We start from the raw sequence: 17,037 nt of genomic DNA, 5'->3' as shown, positions 1-17,037 counted from the left end.
GGAGTGTAACTTTTCGCCGTCGCCGGGCAGAACAGCGCGGCCAGGGCCAATCAGAAAATCCGAACGGCTCGCGCGGGCCCCGCGAGGCACGGGGGGAGGCCGAAGCCGCCGCCACACTCGCAGCGACCGTTGCGCACGTAGGTGGGGCTGGGGAGGGGGGAGAAGGGAGAGCCGCGGCTGCGCGCCGCGCGTGACGCCGATTTCCGCGCAAGCGCCGCGCCTGCGCTTCACCGCCGAGCCCTCCCTCCCGCCGGCGGCGCGCAGGCGCGGCGCACGCGCGGTCCGGCGGCGCGCGGCGCGAGGGGGGGCGCGGCGTCGGGGCGGCGGCGGCGCAGGCGCGGCTGAGGCGGCGGCGGCGGGAGCGGGACGGGCCCGGCGATCGCTCCGCGCTCCGGCCGCCCCCTCCCCGCGCCAGCGGCGGCTCCCCCGCGGCCCCGCCTCGCTCTCGCTTCTCGCTCTCCCCCCTCCTTCTCCGCCCCCTTCCTTCCGCCCCTTCCCTCCCTCAGTCCCCGCCCCGCGGCCTCTGGGCCCGGCCCGGCCTCGCGCTCCGGCCTCGGCGCCGCCGCCTCAGCGCGCCCGCGCTTCCGCTTCCCTTCCCCCCCCCGTGTCCCCTTCCCCCCCCTCCCCGCACACCGGCCCCGCCATGGACGTGAAGCGGCTGAAGGTGACCGAGCTGCGGGCCGAGCTGGGCCGGCGCGGCCTGGACGCCCGCGGGCTGAAGGTGGAGCTGGCGCAGCGGCTGCAGGAGGCCCTGGACGCCGAGATGTTGGCGGCGGGGCCTGAGGAAGGCGGCGGCGGTGGCGGCGGGGGAGGCCCGGCCGCCGCCGCGAGCTGCGGAGGGGAAGCGGGGCCGGCGGGAGGCCCGGCAGGGCGGCCCCACGGAGGGGACGAGGAGGAGGAGGAGGAGGAGGAAGAAGAGGAGGAGGAGGAAGAGGAGGAGGAGGAGGAGGACGAGGAAGCGCTGCTGGCCGATGAGGACGAAGCGGCCGCCGCGGCCCCCGAGGCAGCCCCGGCCCAGCCCGGCCCCCCCGGGGAGGAGGAGGAGGAGGAGGAAGAGGAGGCGGCCCCGGCCGAGCCCGCGGGCTCCGAGCAGCTGCAGCCGCCGCAGGACGAGCAGGGAGCGCCGGCTGAGGCTGAGGCGGCCGAGGCAGGAGGAGGAGGAGGCGGCGGCGTGAACGGAGCCGAGCGGCCGCCCGAGGAGGCGCCGAGCGGGGATGAAGCGGCCGCGGCTGAGGCCAAGGAGGAGGAGGCGCAGGCGGGTGAGCGGCGGGGAGAACCGGGGAGAGAATCCCCGGAGGCTCGGGAGGGAGAACCGGGAGCGCTGGGGAGCCGGGAGGGAGAGCCGGAGCCTCGGGAGGGAGGCGGGGAGCGGGAAAAGAACGGGGAAAGAATCGCGAAAATCGGGAAAGAACCCCCGGGTCTTCGTGAGGGAGGCCTGAAGTCGTGGAGGGATCCGCGGTACCGGGAAAAAACCGGGAAAAAAACCCCAGTATCGGGAAAGAATCTTCGGGAAGGATCCCAGAGTAGAGGAAGAACCGCGAAAAGAATCCGCAAATTCGGGAAAAGCCCTCAGAACTGGGTAAAAAATCCGGGTTATCGGGAGGGATCCCAAAAACCGGGAAAAAAGCGCCAAAATCGGGGAAAGAACCGAGTAAAATCCTCGGATTTTTGGGAAAGATCCCTAGAATCAGGGAAAGGTCTCTGGGAGGGATTTCCCGCTTTTTCCCCCTCACAAAATTCCCATTTTGTCCTCAAAAAAATCCAATCCCGGTCTGATCTTAACTCCTCGCCATTCCCAGATTTTGGGGAGAATCCCAAGGTTTTTGGGGTTTTCTTTCATCCGAGGAGCCCCAAAATTTAGATTACATTGGGATAAAATCCCATTTTTGCTGCCCCGGGGTTGGGAATAGGGAAAGGAACGAGAAAAATGGGGCTTTGGGGGGAAAAAAAGCGGGAAAAGTTGAGTTTGAAGCTTTTTGGAGTCGCGGGTTGAGAGGAAATGAATGGAATTAGTTGGAGTTAATGAACTCTGAGTGTTTGGCTATGGGTTTTGAGGGAAAAGTTGGGGAAAATGTGGAGTTTTTAAGGGAAAAAGTGAAAGTTGTGGGGAAAATGTAAGTTTGGAAGGAAAAGATGCTGAGTTTTGTTTGTTTTGGAGGGAAAATTCCTGGTTTTGAAGGGAAAACCCTTGCATTTGGAGGAATAATCTGAGGGGAAAGTGTTGGGAAAAATGAGATATTTTTGTTTTTAAGGAGAAATTTCTGGGGTTTGGGAACAAATCTGAGATTTGGAGGGAAAATACTGATTTTTGAAGGAAAAGTCTGAGTTTTGAGGGAAACATTGTCGTTTTTGAGGGAAAATCTTCATTTGTCAGGAAAAGATCCTTAATTTTAAGGGAAAAGATTGATTTTTGAGGGAAAATAGTGATTTATGAGGGAAAGATCTTGAATTGCTTCTTTTTCCATGAAAATCCCAAGGGAATTTTTTACTTTTTGAGGATTTTAACCTTTCAAGGTAGATTTCTATATCATTCCCACAATCCAGGTGGCAATTTTTGTTTCCCAGGGTTTAATTTTGGGTAAAAAATGGAATTAAAACTGGAAAATAAATGTTGATACTTCAAGATATTTATGGATTGTCTTGGTTTAATCAACTTTGAAGGAAAAAAATGGGATTTTAACAATTTTTGCACCACTTTTTAATCGAAAATCGATTAAAAGTCTTAAGATTTTCATGGAATGCTTTAATTTAATTCATTTTCAAGGGGAAAATTGGAATTTCAATCAGTTTTTGAGACTTAAAGTCCGTTGAAACTTTTTCTTTTTCATGGAATGTGTTGGTTTAATTCATTTTTAGGGAAATAATTGTATTTTTTACCTTTTTTGCTTCTAAACATGGAAATTAATTTAAAACTTGAAAGTTGTAGTAGAATTTTTATATTTAATTAATTTTTAAAGGTCAATGCTTTGATTGAACTGAGGTTTTTTTAGAAAAAAATTAGGATTTTTGTCCAATACAACCTGGGAACACCATGAAAATCCCTAAGTTTTTATGGAATTTGCCCATTGAAATCATTTTTAAGGAAAAAAAATGGAATTTTTGCTCTTTATTTTGGTTTTAAAACCAAAATTTCGCTGCCATTTTCACTCCTTTTCCCCTGTTTATTGGGGGGAATTTTCCCCTGAAATCCTGAGATTTTTTCCCAGAATTCCTGTTGGTTTTAATTTTCCCTGAAATCCTGGGATGTTTTCCCTTAAATCCCAAGATTTTTTTTCCCTGAAATCCTAGGAGCTTTTCTCTAAAATCCCAATATTTTATCCCTCAAATCCTGGAATTTTTCCCCCTAAAATGTTGGAATTTTTCCCGTATTTTGCAGGGGATGAGGAGGAGAAATCCCAAGCAGCTCCAGAGGGAGAGAGGAGAGGCCTGAAGAGACCTCGGGATGAGAAGGATGAGCATGGCAGAGCTTTCCACGAGTTCCGGGAGGAGGCCTACAACAGCCGGTGAGAAAACTGGGAATTTCTGGGAATTTTGGGGGGTCTGGGATGCTGAATCACCTGGAGTCCCCAGAAAGATGGGAGTTTTCAGGATTTTTGGGGAAGTTTGGGATCCTAAAAATCCTGAGATCCCAAAAAAATCCTGAAAAAATGGGAATTTTGGGGGTCTGGGAGCTCCACAAAACACAAACCAGCTAGTGAGATCCCAAGAATTTGGGATTTTCCCTCAGAATTTGGGGGTTTTCCCAAAATTTGGGAATTTTTTCCTCAGAATTTGTGATGTTCCCCCCAAAATCTGGGATTTGCCCCCAGAATGTGGAATTTCTCTTCAAAAATCTGTTATTTCCCCTGAAAATTTTGGATCTTCCCCCATAGAATTTAAGATTTCCCCTCCAAAATTCATGATTTTTTCTAAAATTTGGAATTTTCCCCCTCAGGTTTCAATATTTGCCCCCAGATTTTGGGTTTTCTCTCCCAGAATTTGGGATTTTTCCCAAACTTTGGGATTTTTTCCCCGATCCCACAGGTCCAAGTCTCCACCACCACCAGAGGAAGAACCTCGGGAGGGAGAAGATGATGAAACCCTCGTGATCCTCGACACCTGTAGGGGAATTTTGGGAATTTTCGGGAAATTTTGGGAATTTTTCGGGGTGGGTGGAAGAATTTCTTCTGACATTTGAAGCATTTTTGGAGGATTTAAGGGATTTGAGGTCATTTTGGGGTGAATTCTGTGGAATTTGGAGGTGGAATTTTGAGGCTGTTTGGTTTTTTTGGGAGATAATTTTAGGCGGTTTTGGGATTTCAGGTGGATTTTTGGGGTGGATTTGAGGCATTTTTGGGATTTTCAGCAGCTCTGCCTCAATCCAGCCAGAATTTTGCACCAATTTTATGGATTTTCAGAAAAATGGAAGCATTTTGGGATAATTCCAGGCATTTTGAATGACTTTAGGGAATTTCTGGGATTGTTTGAGGCATTTTTGTCTCAATTCAAGGTGAATTTTTGGGAGTTTTTGATGAAATTTTGGGATATGTGACACAAAGGCTTTTCTGCCTTAATTCCAGGTGGAATTTTCCATTAATTTCATGGATTGTGGGATAATTTAAATAATTTTGGGGTAATTCAAGGCATTTAAGGATGGATTTAGGGAACTTTTGGGATGATCTGAGTCATTTTTGCCTCAATCCAAGGTGAATTTTTGGGTCTTTTTGTGTCATTTTTGGGATTTCTGCTTTTGGCCTGTTCCACCTCAATCCCAGTGGAAATTTCACAGATTTTGGGATAATTTAAATAATTTTTTCATAATTCAAAGCATTTGGAATGGATTTAGGGTGGGAAAAAATCATTTTTGCCTCAATCCAAGGCAGATTTTTGGATCTTTTTGTGGCATTTTTGGGATTTCTGCTCTGAACCCTTTCTGCCTCATTCCCAACTGGATTTTTCCACTGATTTCATGGATTTTGGGATAATTTAAATAATTTTGGGGTAATTCCAGGCATTTGGAATGGATTAAGGCAATTTTTGGGATAATCTGAGCCGTTTTTACCTCAATCCAAGGCAGATTTTTGGCCCAAATCTACTGATTTTTGGGATTTCTGCTCCGAAAAATCCTATTTTCCTGCTGATTTCTGGGATTTTGGTCAAATTCCTGATGGAAATTCCGGAATTTTCTCCGCAGACACGTCAGACCTGCAGTTCAGAGCGAGTCCTGATCGCTATGGGGGAAAACCTCTGTTTTCTGAGAGATTCCCAGGGCTCTGGGCAGGAGCCAGGAGCACCCATGGGGTCACCAAGGGAAGAGTCTGCTTCGAGGCCAAGGTGGGCAGTTTGGGGGAGAAAATGGGGATTTTGGGAAAAAAATCAGAATTTTGGGTAAAATGGAAAAAAACCTGGAGTTTCGGGGAAAAAAAGTGAATTTTGGGAGGAAAAACCCTTGAATTTTGGAGGGAAAAATGGGGATTTTGTGGGGAAAAGAATGAGAATTTTGGGGGGAAAAACTGAACTTTGGGGGGGAAAAGAAATGGGGATTTTGGAAGGGTTTTGGGGGAGTTTAGGGTTTTTTTGGGACAAATAATGGGAATTTTGTGGGGGGAAAAAGAGGAATTTGGAGGGAATATAAAGGAATTTGAGGGGAAAATGGGAGTTTCAAGGAAAAAACCTGAATGTTGAGGGAAAAAATTGGAATTTTGGGGTATTTAGGGGTTTTTTTGGAGAAGAAAATAATGAGGATTTTGGGAGGGTTTGGGGGATTTAGATGGTATTTTTTTGAAAAAGCGAGAATTTTTGGGGGGAGAAAAAGGGAATTTTGAGGAAAAAGCCTTGAATTTTGGGGGGAAAAGATGGGAATTTTGGGTAAAAACAGGAATTTTGAAGGAGAAAAGGGAATTTTGGGGGAGTTTGGGGTTTTTTTTGGGCTGTCTAGGGATTTTTGGTGCTGTTCCATCCCTTTTCCCACCCAAAACCCAAATTTCTCATCCCAAATCCCAAATTTTTCCCCCTCAGGTGACCCAAAGCCTCCCTGGGAAGGAGGGAAGCCCTGAGGTTCCTCTGCTCCGTGTTGGTTGGTCTGTGGATTTCTCCCATTCCCAGCTGGGTAAGAACCCCAAAATCCCAAAAATCTATCCCAAAATTCCCAAAAATCATCCCAAAAATCCATCCCAAAGTCCATCCAGGAATCCTAAAAATCCATCCCCCAAATACCCTTTTTTCATCTCAAAAATCCATTCAGGATCCCAAAATTCCCCTTTTGCATCCCAAAATCCATCCCAAAAATCCATTTAAGATCCCAAATTCCTCCCTCCAAATCCCAAACCTCTTCGGAATTTCCCCAGATTCCCCCAGAATTCCCCCAAAATGCCCCAAATTCTGAGCTTTTCTACCATTCCAGGGGAGGATGAGTTTTCCTATGGCTTCGACGGTCGAGGGCTGAAGGTGGAAAATGGGAAATTCGAGGAATTCGGGGAAAGTTTTGGGGAAAATGATGTCATCGGCTGCTTCGCGGTGAGGGAATGGGAAATTGGGAAAAATCGGGGGAAAGTCTGGAAAAATCAGGGGAAATTTGGGGAAAATCCTGGGAAAAATCAGGAAAAGTTGAGGGGAAACCTGGAAAACTCCTGAAAAGTCTGGGGAAATTGGGGGGGAAATCAGGAAAGACTGGGAAATAATTGGGAAAAACTGGGGGAAAAATCAGGAAAAACTGGAGAAAAGTCAGGAAAATGGAAAAAAAATGGGAAAAACTGGGAGGGGTGGAAATCGGGAAAAACTGGGGGGGACAATGAAGAAAAATTGGGAAAAATCAGCAAAAAAAAAAGAAAAAATTAGGAAAAATTACCAAAATGTGTTCTTAGAAGTGCTAAAAACCCCGAAATTCTCCCGAATGCTATAACTTCTCCTGAATTTTCTCTTTTTCCCAGAACTTTGAGGGCCCCGAGGTGGTGGAGCTGTCGTTCTCCAAGAACGGGCAGGAGCTGGGCGCAGCGTTCAGCATTCCCAAGGAATCTCTGGGATCTCAGGCGCTGCTGCCCCACGTGCTGTGCAAGAGCTGTGCTGTGGAGCTCAACTTCGGGCAGAAATCCGAGCCGTTGGGGAAAATTCCCGAGGGATTCACCTTCATCCATGCTGTGCCGGCGCCGGAGAGGATCCGGACACCCCTGGGGCCCAAGAGCACCGAGGAGTGCGAGGTGGGGAATTATCCAGGAATTATCTGGGAATCTGGGGAGAGAAGTGTGGAAAAAACCTCAGAAAAAGTGCAGGAAATTGGGGAAAAATGCTGAAAATTGGGGGAAAAAAACATGGAAAAATGGGGGGAAAATGCTAAAGAATTGGAGAAAAAGTGTGGAAAAATGCAGGAAGATTTAGGAGAGAAGTGGGAAAGAATCGGGAAAATTTTGGAAGATAGCTGGAGAAGAGAAAAAAAAAACCCCTACCTGTATGTATATACGTGTATATATATATATGTGTGTTATCAAGTAAAATAAGGACGAAATTTGGAAAGAATGAGGAAAACCTAGAAAAAATCTTGGAGGAGGTGGGAAAAGTGATGGATTTTTCCCTAAATCTGTGACCCCTAAAAGCACTGAGGAGTGCAAGGTTAGGGTTTTATGGGATTGGGAATTATCTTGGAATTTGGGGTGGGAATGGGGAGAGAAATGTGGAAAAACCAGGGGAAAAAACCCAAAAAAAAAGAAAAAATTGGAGGAAATTGCAGAAAAATGCAGAAAGATTTAGGAGAAAGACTGGGAAAAATCAGGAGGAAATCTGGAAAAATATCCACAAATTTTATAATTTTGTATAATTTTCCACATATGCATATATGAATCATAGTGTTGATCTTTTGCCATCGATGTGTCGGGAATTCCCAATCCCAATGCCACTGATCCATCGGAATTCCCAATCCCACTGATCCATTGGAATTCCCAATCCCACAGGTTCTGCTCATGGTTGGACTGCCAGGCTCTGGGAAAACCCAATGGGCTCAGAAACATTCCCAGGAAAATCGGGAGAAACGTTACAACATCCTGGGAACCGAGAGGGTTCTGCACCAGCTCAGGGTGAGGAGAACATCGGGAATATCGGGATAACGGGAATGGGATCAGGATAATGCAAATCATGGGATAATGGGAATAACGGGAGAATGGGATCAGGGGAATCATGGGAATAACGGGAGAATGGGAATGGCAAGAGAATGGGAATAACAGGATAATGGGAATGGTGGGATTGGTGTGATCCATTGGGATAATGGGAATGGTGGGAGAATGGGATCAGGATAATGGGAATGGGGGGATTGGGATAATGGGAATAGTGAAATAGTGGGAGAACAGGAATGGTGGGATAATGGGATTGGGATGTATGAGAATAACAGGATAATGGGAATGGGAGAATGGGAATAATGGGGTAATGGAAACGGTGGGAAAATGGGAATAACAGGAGACATTGAATGGGTTGATGGGAATGGTGGGAGAACAGGGTAATTGGATAATGGGATCCAGGGGATTATGGGAATGGTGGGATAATGGGAATGGCAGCAGAATGGGAATGGTGGGACGGGATGGGATAACGGGAATTCCGGAACGTTCCGCAGACGAGAGGCCCTGAGCCCGAGGAGGAGTTGGACGCCAAGAGCCGAGAGCTGCTGACTCAGCAGGCAGCGCAGTGCCTTAGCAAACTGGTGCAGATTGCTCCTCGCGCTCGCCGCAACTTCATCCTTGACCAGGTACCCAAAATCCCAGAGAAACAACGGGAATTGTGGGAAAAACAACGGGAATTCCGGGAAGAAATCCCCCTGAGTAAACCCTGCGATAATCCGGGGAAAAATGGCCCAAAAACCCCACAAAAATCCAGGGAAAAAACCCAGAAAATCCACCAAAAACAGCCCCAGAAATCTCTGAAATCCGCTCAAAAAAACCCTGTGAAAAGTTTTCCCAAAATTCCCTTTTTTTTCCCCCATTTCTTCCCCAAATCCCCGATTTCCCCAAAAAAAATTCCTGGTTTTTTTCCCTTTGTTTCCTTCCCCCCAAAATCCCATTTTCCCCCATTTTTTCCCAGTGCAACGTGTACAACTCCGGGCAGCGCCGGAAGCTCTCAGCCTTCAAGGGATTCTCCAGGAAAGTTGTGGTGATTGTGCCCAACGAGGAGGAGTGGAAGAGACGCCTGGAGCTGCGGAAGGAGGCTGAGGGGGAGGATGTGCCTGAGTCTGTCATGCTCGAGATGAAAGGTAATGGGGGGAAACCATGGAAAAATGCGGAAAAAATTCTGGGAAAATCGTGGGAAAAATCGCAGGAAAATCATGGGAAAAATTGTGGGGAAAAAAACAGGAAAAAGAAAAAAAACCTGAAAAAATCCTGAGAAAAATCATGTGGGAAACAAGGGGAAAAAACCAAAAAAGAAGTAGAAAAGGTTGTGATGGGAAAAATACGGAAGAAACAGTGGGGAAAAACTGGAAAAAAACCAGAGACGAGTCCTGTGGAAAATGAGGGGAAAAAAGCAAAAGAAACAGAGATATTCTGATAGGAAAATTAGGGGAAAAACACAGGGAAAAAAGGGAAAAAATCCTAAGGAAAATTAGGAGAAAAAACTTCAAAAACTCTATGGAAAATTGGGGAAATCATGGAACAAAACCCATGGAAAATAAAGAGAAAAAACCGAAGGGATAATAAAGAAATAGATGTGGAATTTTCCCCTGTTTGGGGGATGTTTTTCTCGATATTTGGGGCACATTTTTTCCTTTTTCGGGGGGATTTTTTTCCCCATTTCTCAATGCTCACTCTGCCAGTTTTTCCCGGGAGTTTTTTCCCAATTGTCCCATTTTTTCCCCCGTTTTTCCAGCCAACTACTCCCTCCCCGAGAAGAACGAGTACCTGGACGAGGTGCTTTTCGGGGAGCTCAGCCGGGAGGAAGCTCAGCCCTTGGTGCTGAAATACCGTGAGGAAGCCAGGAAGCTTCTGCCTCCCTCGGAGAAAAGGGGAAACAGGAGGAACAACCGGAATAAACGGAACAGGCAGAACCGCAACCGCGGCCAGGGATACGGTAAAAATGGGGGAAAAACGTGGGGAAATGGGAAAAAATGGGATACACGGGGGGACAATGGGGTTAAAATAGGAAAAAATGAAAAAAAAGGGGAAAAAATTGAAATGAAATAAATGTGGGAAAAATGGGGTAAAAAGGGGAAAAAATGAAGAAAATAAAGGGATGAAGTGGGATAAAATGGGGGAAAAATGGGTTTTAGGCTGGGATTTGAGATGGATTCTGGATGGATTACGGATTGGAAAAAGGGATGGATTTGGGATGGGATTTTGGAGGGATTTGGAGTGAATTTAGGATGGGGTTTGGGATGGATTTGGGATCTGGGTAAGGGCTGGATTTGGTGGGATGAAGGGATGGGATTTGGGATGGATTTTGGATGGATTTGGGCTGAATTTTACATGATTCCTGAGGTGTTTGGGATCTGGGTTGGATTTTTTGGGAATTCCCGAATCCCTGCCCTGACCCTGCTGTGATTCCATGGATATTTTGTGAATTCCATCCCCAATTCCACCTTTTTTTCCCCATTTTTCCCCGCAGTGGGGGGGCAGCGCCGCGGCTACGACAGCAGAGTTTATGGGGGACAGCAGCAACCCCAATACTGGGGGCAGCCTGGGAACCGCGGGGTGAGTGCTGGGAAAACACGTGGGGAAAACACGGGAATAAAATGGGAAAACACAGGAAAAACGTGGGAATAACGTGGGAAAAACACATGGGGAAAACATGGGAATAACACCTGGAGAACACGTGGGAGAAAATACAGGATAAACATGGAGAAAACATGGTAAACACACAGGGAAAAACGTGAGGGAAACACCTGGGAATGCCAGGAAAGACGGGGAAAAAGAAGAGAAACACATGAGGGAAACACAGGGAAAAAAAGCCCAAGAAAAATAGGAGGAAAACACGAGAAAAACACAGGAAAAATATGAGAAAAAAGCCTGGGAATGCTGGGAAAAACATGGGAAACACACAGGGAAAACGTGGGAAATAAACACCCAGGAATTTCGGGGGAAAACTGGAAACACACGGGAAAAACAGGGAGTTCTGGGAAACTTCTGGGGAAAAAAGGGAATTCTAGGAAACACGTGGGAAAAACAGAGTAGTTGTAACAGCTCTGAACTGGTTTTAATTGGCTTACACTGGTCTAAACCCATTTTTAACCAGTCTGAAATGTTTTTTACTGGTATGAAATGGTTCAAACTGGTCTGAACTGGTTTTAAATGGCTCAAACTGGTGTCGTTCCCCCAGGGCTACCGGAACTTCTACGAGCGCTACAGAGGCTACGACGATCGATTCTATGGGCGCGACTACGACTACAACAGATACCGCGACTACTATCGCCAGTACAACCGCGAGGTACGGGGTTAAACTGGGAGAAACTGGGGTTCAGATTGGGGTTAAACTGGGAATCATCCCGGGGTTAAACCGGGAATCACAGCAGGGTTAAACTGGGAATTACACTGGGGTTAAACTGAGCTGAACTGGGATTCATGTCAGGGTTAAACTGGGCTGAACTGGAGGGTTAGGCTGTGGTTGAATTGGGATTCACACTGGGGTTAAACTGGGAATCACATCAGGGTTAAACAGGGATAAACTGGAGCTGAACTGTGAATTATATTGGGGTTAAACTGGAAATTATACTGGGGTTAACTGGGGCTGAACTGGGGGGTGAACTGGGATAAACTGGGATTCATATTGGAGTTAAACTGAGATCTACATCAAGGTTAAACTGGGGCTGAACTGGGAATTACACGGGTTAAACTGGGAATTAGATGAGAGTTAAACTGAGATTTAAAATGACCAATTTTAATGGGAATTCTGGGGTGGAATTTGGGAGAATTTTGGGGAAATCAAACAAGGAGATTTTTGGGTTTTTTTTAATGGGGATTGAACCTCCCAATCCCTCCCAGTTTAACCAGTAAAACCCTCCCAGTATCAGCTTTACTCCCAGTCATAAAACCAGACAATGACCTATTTAAATGGGAATTTTGGGGTGAAAATGGGGGATTTTGGGGTAAATTTTTTGAAAATTTGGGGGAATGGAACAAAAGAATTTTTTGGGGGTTTTTAATGGGAATTGAGGCTCCCATTGGCTCCCAGTTCAACCAGTTTCCCTCTCCCCAGTGGCAGAACTACTACCAGGACAGAGACCGGTACTACAGGAACTACTATGGCTACCAGGGGTACCGGTGAACCCCAACCGCGGGCGGAAAATCCCAAAAAAAATTCCCAGAAAATCTCGGGGGGTGGGGGGCTGGGAAGGGTGGGGGAGGGGAAAAAAAGGGGAAAACAAAAATCCGGGAGGGGGAGGGGTTGGAAAAGAAGGAAAAAAGGAAAGGGAGGGAGGGGAAAAGGAAAAAAAGCAAAAAAAAGGGGGGAAAAAGAAAAAAAGCAAAAAAAAAAAAGATGAAAAATGTAAATTTTTTTTTTTTTTTAAAGTTTGTTGAAAGAATTTTGTTGTAATTGTATAAAAAAACAAAAGAGAAAATTCCACATTTCAGCGGCAGGGGAGGGGCGGGAAGAGGTGGATTATTCCGGGGAAAAATGGGGAAAAAACGGGAAAATTTCCCAGGTTTTCCCTTCCCGGGGGAGTTTTTGGGGTTGGGGGAGGGACTGGGGGGGATTTTGGGGTGAAAAAAGGGGAAAAACCCTCAAATCTCCTCCTTTTCCTCCCCCTTCCCCCCGGGAATGAATTTCCTTGGAAAATGTTGGAATTGTTTTGGGGGATTTTGCAGGAATTCGATGAGTTTGGGGGAATTGCGAGGGAAAAGGGGGGTTGGGCCCTGGGGGGACCCCGAAACCTCCCCCCACCCCCATTCAGGGGGTCGTTAATTAAAATTAATGAGGGATTTTTCATAAATTAATTCAATTTATTGGGGGGCCTTGATTAATCAATAGGGCCTTTCTATAATTGGGGCCCTTTATTGATTTTTATTTTAATTTTGGGAGATTTTGGGGTGTTTTGGAGTCAAGATTTTGGATTAACTTTTGGCTTAATTTTTGGGATTTCTTGGGGGGGATTTGGGTTGATTTTTTGGGGTTTTTATTCTTTTATTTGGGATTTATTCTGAAGGGTTTTTTCCTTTCGAAATTCTGTTCCTTTGGGGTTTTTTTCTGTTGTTCCTTTGGGATTTGGGATTTTTTTCTCCCTCCTCCCCCACCTTCCCCCCTTTTCCAACCCCCAATGTAAGAAAAACCCCCCTAAAAAAACCCCAAATTTGGGGCTTTTTGGAGGAGGTTTTGGGGAGCTTTTGGAGCTTTTCGGGTCCTTTTTAAAGAAAACAAAAACACACAAAAAAAAAACCCTTAAAAAAAAAAACCCCAACCACAAAAATCCATTAAAAATCCCTTTTCTTTTCCTGGTTTTGGGGATAATTCCCAACCCTCCCCAGACCCCCCCGGGCTCTGTTTTTCACCACATTTCTCCTCTTTTTGGTGGTCGTTTCTTCCGTTTTTTGGGGTCAAAAATGACAAAAAACATCCGATTTGGACGCCGCTGCCCCCGTGGGGGAGGGGGACCCCACGCCCCTCCCCCCTGTCCGGTGTAGAGTGGGGGAGGGGTGGCCTTGACCCCAATTTGACCCTGTGACCCCCCGACCCCCCCAGGCCGTGTAGGGCGGTTTTGTCCCTTTTTAGAATAAAGAAAATTCGCTTGAGCCCAGGGAAGCCTCGAGTTTTGTGTTTGGGGAAGGTAAAATTGGGTTTTTGGGGATTAAAATTGGGATAAAATGGGGTCTGGGGGAGATTTAGGGGGGTAAAAATTGGGTCTGGGGGATTAAAACTAACCTGTGGGAGGTTTGGGGGATTAAAATTGGGGCTGTGGGGGTTTAAACTCAGGTTTAGGGGGTTAAAATTGTGCTGCAGGTTTAAAATTTTGTCTGGGGGAATTGAAGGGTGGTTTAAAATGGGTCTGAGGGGTTGAAATTGGGTCTGGGGGGTTAAAATTGGGGGTTTTGGGGTCCTAGGCCTGGTTTGAGTCCTTAAGCCTGACTGGGAGGCCCAGAGCAGCTTCTGACCCTTTTTGAGAGGCTATTGTGGAGCCGCAGTGCCTGTAAAATAAAGCGCAGCAAGGAAATTATTAATTAATCACACAAAATACGGATTTAATTACTTTGTTTCATTTCTGCGCAGCCCGGCCTGCTGCGAACCCTCAGGCCTGGGCTCGGTTGCCATGGCAACAAGGGGATGTTGGCGCCGCCATCTTGGATGTGGCCGGCGGTGACATGGCGGCAGCAGGGCGAGGGGAGATTAATGAGGGGAGGGTCCCGCTAATTTAATTAAATTAATTTTAGTGGTCGTGCCCTAGGTGCCTGCATGGGAGGAATACGCGTGGGCGTGGGGAGTCCCCAGAGACCCCCCCGTGGGCATCTTGTCCTTCCCTCCGCCGTCCTGTCGCCAGGCGCGGAGGCCGAGCTGTGTGCAGCCATTTTGGGTGCTGCGAGGTGCCATCTTTGTGTCTCTTCTGGCGCAGTGCGCATGCGCGGTTGTCACGGCGGCAGCGTTGCCATGGCAGCGCCCAGGTAGAAGCCAAGCGCGCCGCCATGTTGGGTGTGGAGCCCTGAGAGGTCCCAGGAGGATTTCCCTTATTTTTTTACCTTTTCCTTATTTTATTTCCTTTTCCTTCTTTTTCTTCCTTTCCCTCCTTATTTCTTCTTCCTCCTCCTTCCTATTAATCTTCCCCCTTTTCCTCCTTCATCTTTCTCCATTTTCTTCGTCCCTTTTCCCCTTTTCCTCCCCTTTCCTTATTTCCCCTTCCTCCCCACCAGACCCCAAATTCCACTCTCTGACCCCAAAATTCCTCTCCTTGTCCCTCCCTCCTCCCGCCTCCCTCTGGCGTTCCCCCCACCCCCAAATTCCCACCCCCAAATTCCCTCCGCCCCCCAATTTTGGCGTCACCCATTTTTTGGGACCCCCAAGAAGGGCCTCAGCCCCGTTTGTGCCTGCAAGTGTTTATTTTGGGGGGTGGGACATATCAGGAACCCCCAAAATTTGGGGTATTCCCCCTTGTTTTACCCCCCTGGGAGGTTTTTGGGTCCCTCAGAACCGAAATTTGGGTGGGGGGTGAGTGCTGGGGGAAACCCCTGGAATTTGGGGTGGGGGGAGGTGGGAGATGAGGAATTTTGGGGTCCCCAATTTGAGGAGGGGGTGAGGGAGGATTTTGGGGGGATTTTTGGGGGTTTCCAGCTCCCCCCATTCCAGAACCTTCCCTGAGTCCATCCTCGAAGCCTTTTTTAGGGTTTGGGGACCCCAAATCCCCCCAACCCCCCATTCCATTATTTATTGGGGTTCCCCAATTTATTTTGGGATCATCAACCCCCAAGTCTCCTCTTCCCTCCCCATTTTTGGGGTGAAACCCCCCAAAATCAGCCCTAAATCGTGCAGGGTTCCCCTAAAAGTGAGGAGGGGTCCCCAGATTTTTTTGGGGGGTCAGAGGAGGGCGCAGAAGAATTTTTTCTCGCGGAAAGGATTTTCCGAGGTCGGCACAGGAGTGAGCAGAGGATCCTCGCAGGCGTGAGACTCGCAGTAGCTCAGCAGCTCTGCTGCCGCCTTGGACACCTGGGAGGGGAAAAAAGGGGGTCAGGGGACCCCAAATCCAACCCTGAAATCCCAAATTTATCCTGGAATTCCTGAAGCCACCTTTGAAGCCTCAAAAACGCCCTTAAAACCCTCAAAAGTGCCATTAAATGTCCCAAAATGCCCCTCGAAACCTGAAAAAAACCTCTTGAAACCCCAAAAATACCCCTAAATTAACAAAAAAATCCCATTTTAATTCCCCAATCTTCACTTTACCCCCTCCAAAATTCCCATTTGAACCCCCAAAGTCCCATTTTCCCCCCAAAAAATCTGATTTCCCCCCCAAAAATCTGATTTCCCCCCGAAAAATCCCATTTCCCCCCCAAAAAAATCTCTTTTTTTCCCCCCAAACCTTGATCCGGCACAGGCTGGCCTCGATCTTGAGCTGCTCCACCATTTTCCGGGCTTGGCCAACGCTCAGGGTGCTGCTGGGGGGGGGCTCGCCCTTCATGGGGGGGCTGGGGGGAACCCCGAGATGTAGGACCCCCAAAAATAGCCCTAAATTCCCCAAAATATCCCAAAAAAACCCAAGGAAAATGGAGTTTCCCACCCCCAAAAAATTGCTTCCCCTAATTCTCCCCAAAACCCCCTCATTCCCCCCCAAATTCCTCAGTGAAACCTCGAAAATTTCCAAATTTCAGCTCCTCCCCAATCCCAAATTTTCATTCCAAATTCCGCCCAAGGTGCTGCCCCCTCATTCCCACAAAATCTCCCCCACATCTCCTCAAAATTCCCCCAAAACTCCCCCCTAAGTTACCCTGCAGACCCCAAATTTCCCCCCCAAATCCCCCCCTCCATTCTGTCCTCCCTTTTTCCCCAAATTCCCCTTTTTTCCTTCCCAAAATTCCCAATTTTCCTTTGCCACCTCCCCGAATTCCCCTTTCCCCATCCTTCCCCTCAAATCCACCCCCGGGTCCCAATTTTCCCCCCTAAAATCCCCCAAATTTCCCCCAAATCCCCTCCAGGACTCATAAATCCCCCTCAATACCCCCTCCCCATCCTTTCCCCCCCAAAATCCCCCCACTTTCCCCCCATTTTGTTGGGAAAATCCAATACCCAATCTCCATTTTGCCTCCCAATTCCTTTCCCCCACACCCCCGAGACCCTCAAATCCCCCCAAATTTCCCCCAAATTTCCCCAAATCCGCACCTCGGTCGGGGTCGCAGCCGCTCGGTCAGCGATGCTCGGGTGGGCGGAGCCTCCGTGAGGGGAGAGCCACGCCCTTCCCCCCGCCCTGCCCACTCCCCAATTTGGGGGGAAAAGGCCTCGAAATACCTATTTTTCCCCAAAAATCCCCCACAGATCTCATCTTGGACCCCCAAAGAACCCCAAAGCCCTCCCAGGACACCCCAAACCCCTCATGGTTTCCCCAAACTCACATCTTGGGCCTGCAAAATTCCCCCCTAAACACCCCCAATACCCCCTCAGGACCCCCAGACCCCTCAT

The 17,037-nt window shown here is 47.9% G+C and overlaps 2 protein-coding genes across 3 annotated transcripts; one reads left to right on the top strand and one right to left on the bottom strand.

The window, feature by feature from the left end:
* The first annotated feature begins 319 nt into the window (after positions 1 to 319).
* HNRNPUL2 (heterogeneous nuclear ribonucleoprotein U like 2) lies at positions 320 to 12,264 on the top strand. Its single transcript, XM_085046362.1, has 14 exons — positions 320 to 1,259; positions 3,377 to 3,503; positions 4,024 to 4,100; positions 5,174 to 5,313; positions 5,998 to 6,088; positions 6,383 to 6,495; positions 6,909 to 7,175; positions 7,923 to 8,045; positions 8,576 to 8,707; positions 9,040 to 9,208; positions 9,820 to 10,020; positions 10,555 to 10,640; positions 11,266 to 11,373; positions 12,142 to 12,264. The coding sequence occupies exons 1-14, from the start codon at positions 644 to 646 to the stop codon at positions 12,208 to 12,210; spliced, it is 2,319 nt and encodes a 772-aa protein (XP_084902488.1). The 5' UTR covers positions 320 to 643; the 3' UTR covers positions 12,211 to 12,264.
* A 2,686-nt stretch (positions 12,265 to 14,950) lies between these two features.
* GNG3 (G protein subunit gamma 3) lies at positions 14,951 to 16,931 on the bottom strand. 2 transcript variants are annotated; one of them, XM_085046602.1, is made up of 3 exons: positions 16,741 to 16,931; positions 15,944 to 16,089; positions 14,951 to 15,573 (listed from the first exon to the last, which is right to left on the bottom strand). In XM_085046602.1, the coding sequence occupies exons 2-3, from the start codon at positions 16,040 to 16,042 to the stop codon at positions 15,445 to 15,447; spliced, it is 228 nt and encodes a 75-aa protein (XP_084902728.1). In that variant the 5' UTR covers positions 16,043 to 16,089; positions 16,741 to 16,931; the 3' UTR covers positions 14,951 to 15,444. The 2 variants fall into 2 exon arrangements, with proteins under 2 accessions (XP_084902728.1, XP_084902727.1); XM_085046601.1 differs by having other exon boundaries at positions 15,944 to 16,049; positions 16,741 to 16,926.
* Positions 16,932 to 17,037: the final 106 nt, after the last annotated feature.

Source organism: Lichenostomus cassidix, unplaced genomic scaffold, assembly GCF_008360975.1.
Source record: "Lichenostomus cassidix isolate B80296 unplaced genomic scaffold, HeHo_3.0 HiC_scaffold_40, whole genome shotgun sequence".
Lineage (NCBI taxonomy): Eukaryota > Metazoa > Chordata > Aves > Passeriformes > Meliphagidae > Lichenostomus > Lichenostomus cassidix.
This window is presented reverse-complemented; position numbering and strand designations above follow the sequence as displayed.

Excerpts from the sequence above, each read along its gene's own strand:
- HNRNPUL2 (XM_085046362.1), top strand. The coding sequence starts at position 644 with ATGGACGTGAAGCGGCTGAAGGTGACCGAGCTGCGGGCCGAGCTGGGC. Across the intron at positions 1,260-3,376 it reads GGAGGAGGAGGCGCAGGCGG|GGGATGAGGAGGAGAAATCC; the intron begins GTGAGCGGCGGG and ends CGTATTTTGCAG. Across the intron at positions 4,101-5,173 it reads CCTCGTGATCCTCGACACCT|ACACGTCAGACCTGCAGTTC; the intron begins GTAGGGGAATTT and ends TTTTCTCCGCAG.
- GNG3 (XM_085046602.1), bottom strand. The coding sequence starts at position 16,042 with ATGAAGGGCGAGCCCCCCCCCAGCAGCACCCTGAGCGTTGGCCAAGCC. Across the intron at positions 15,574-15,943 it reads CCAGCCTGTGCCGGATCAAG|GTGTCCAAGGCGGCAGCAGA; the intron begins GTTTGGGGGGAA and ends TTCCCCTCCCAG.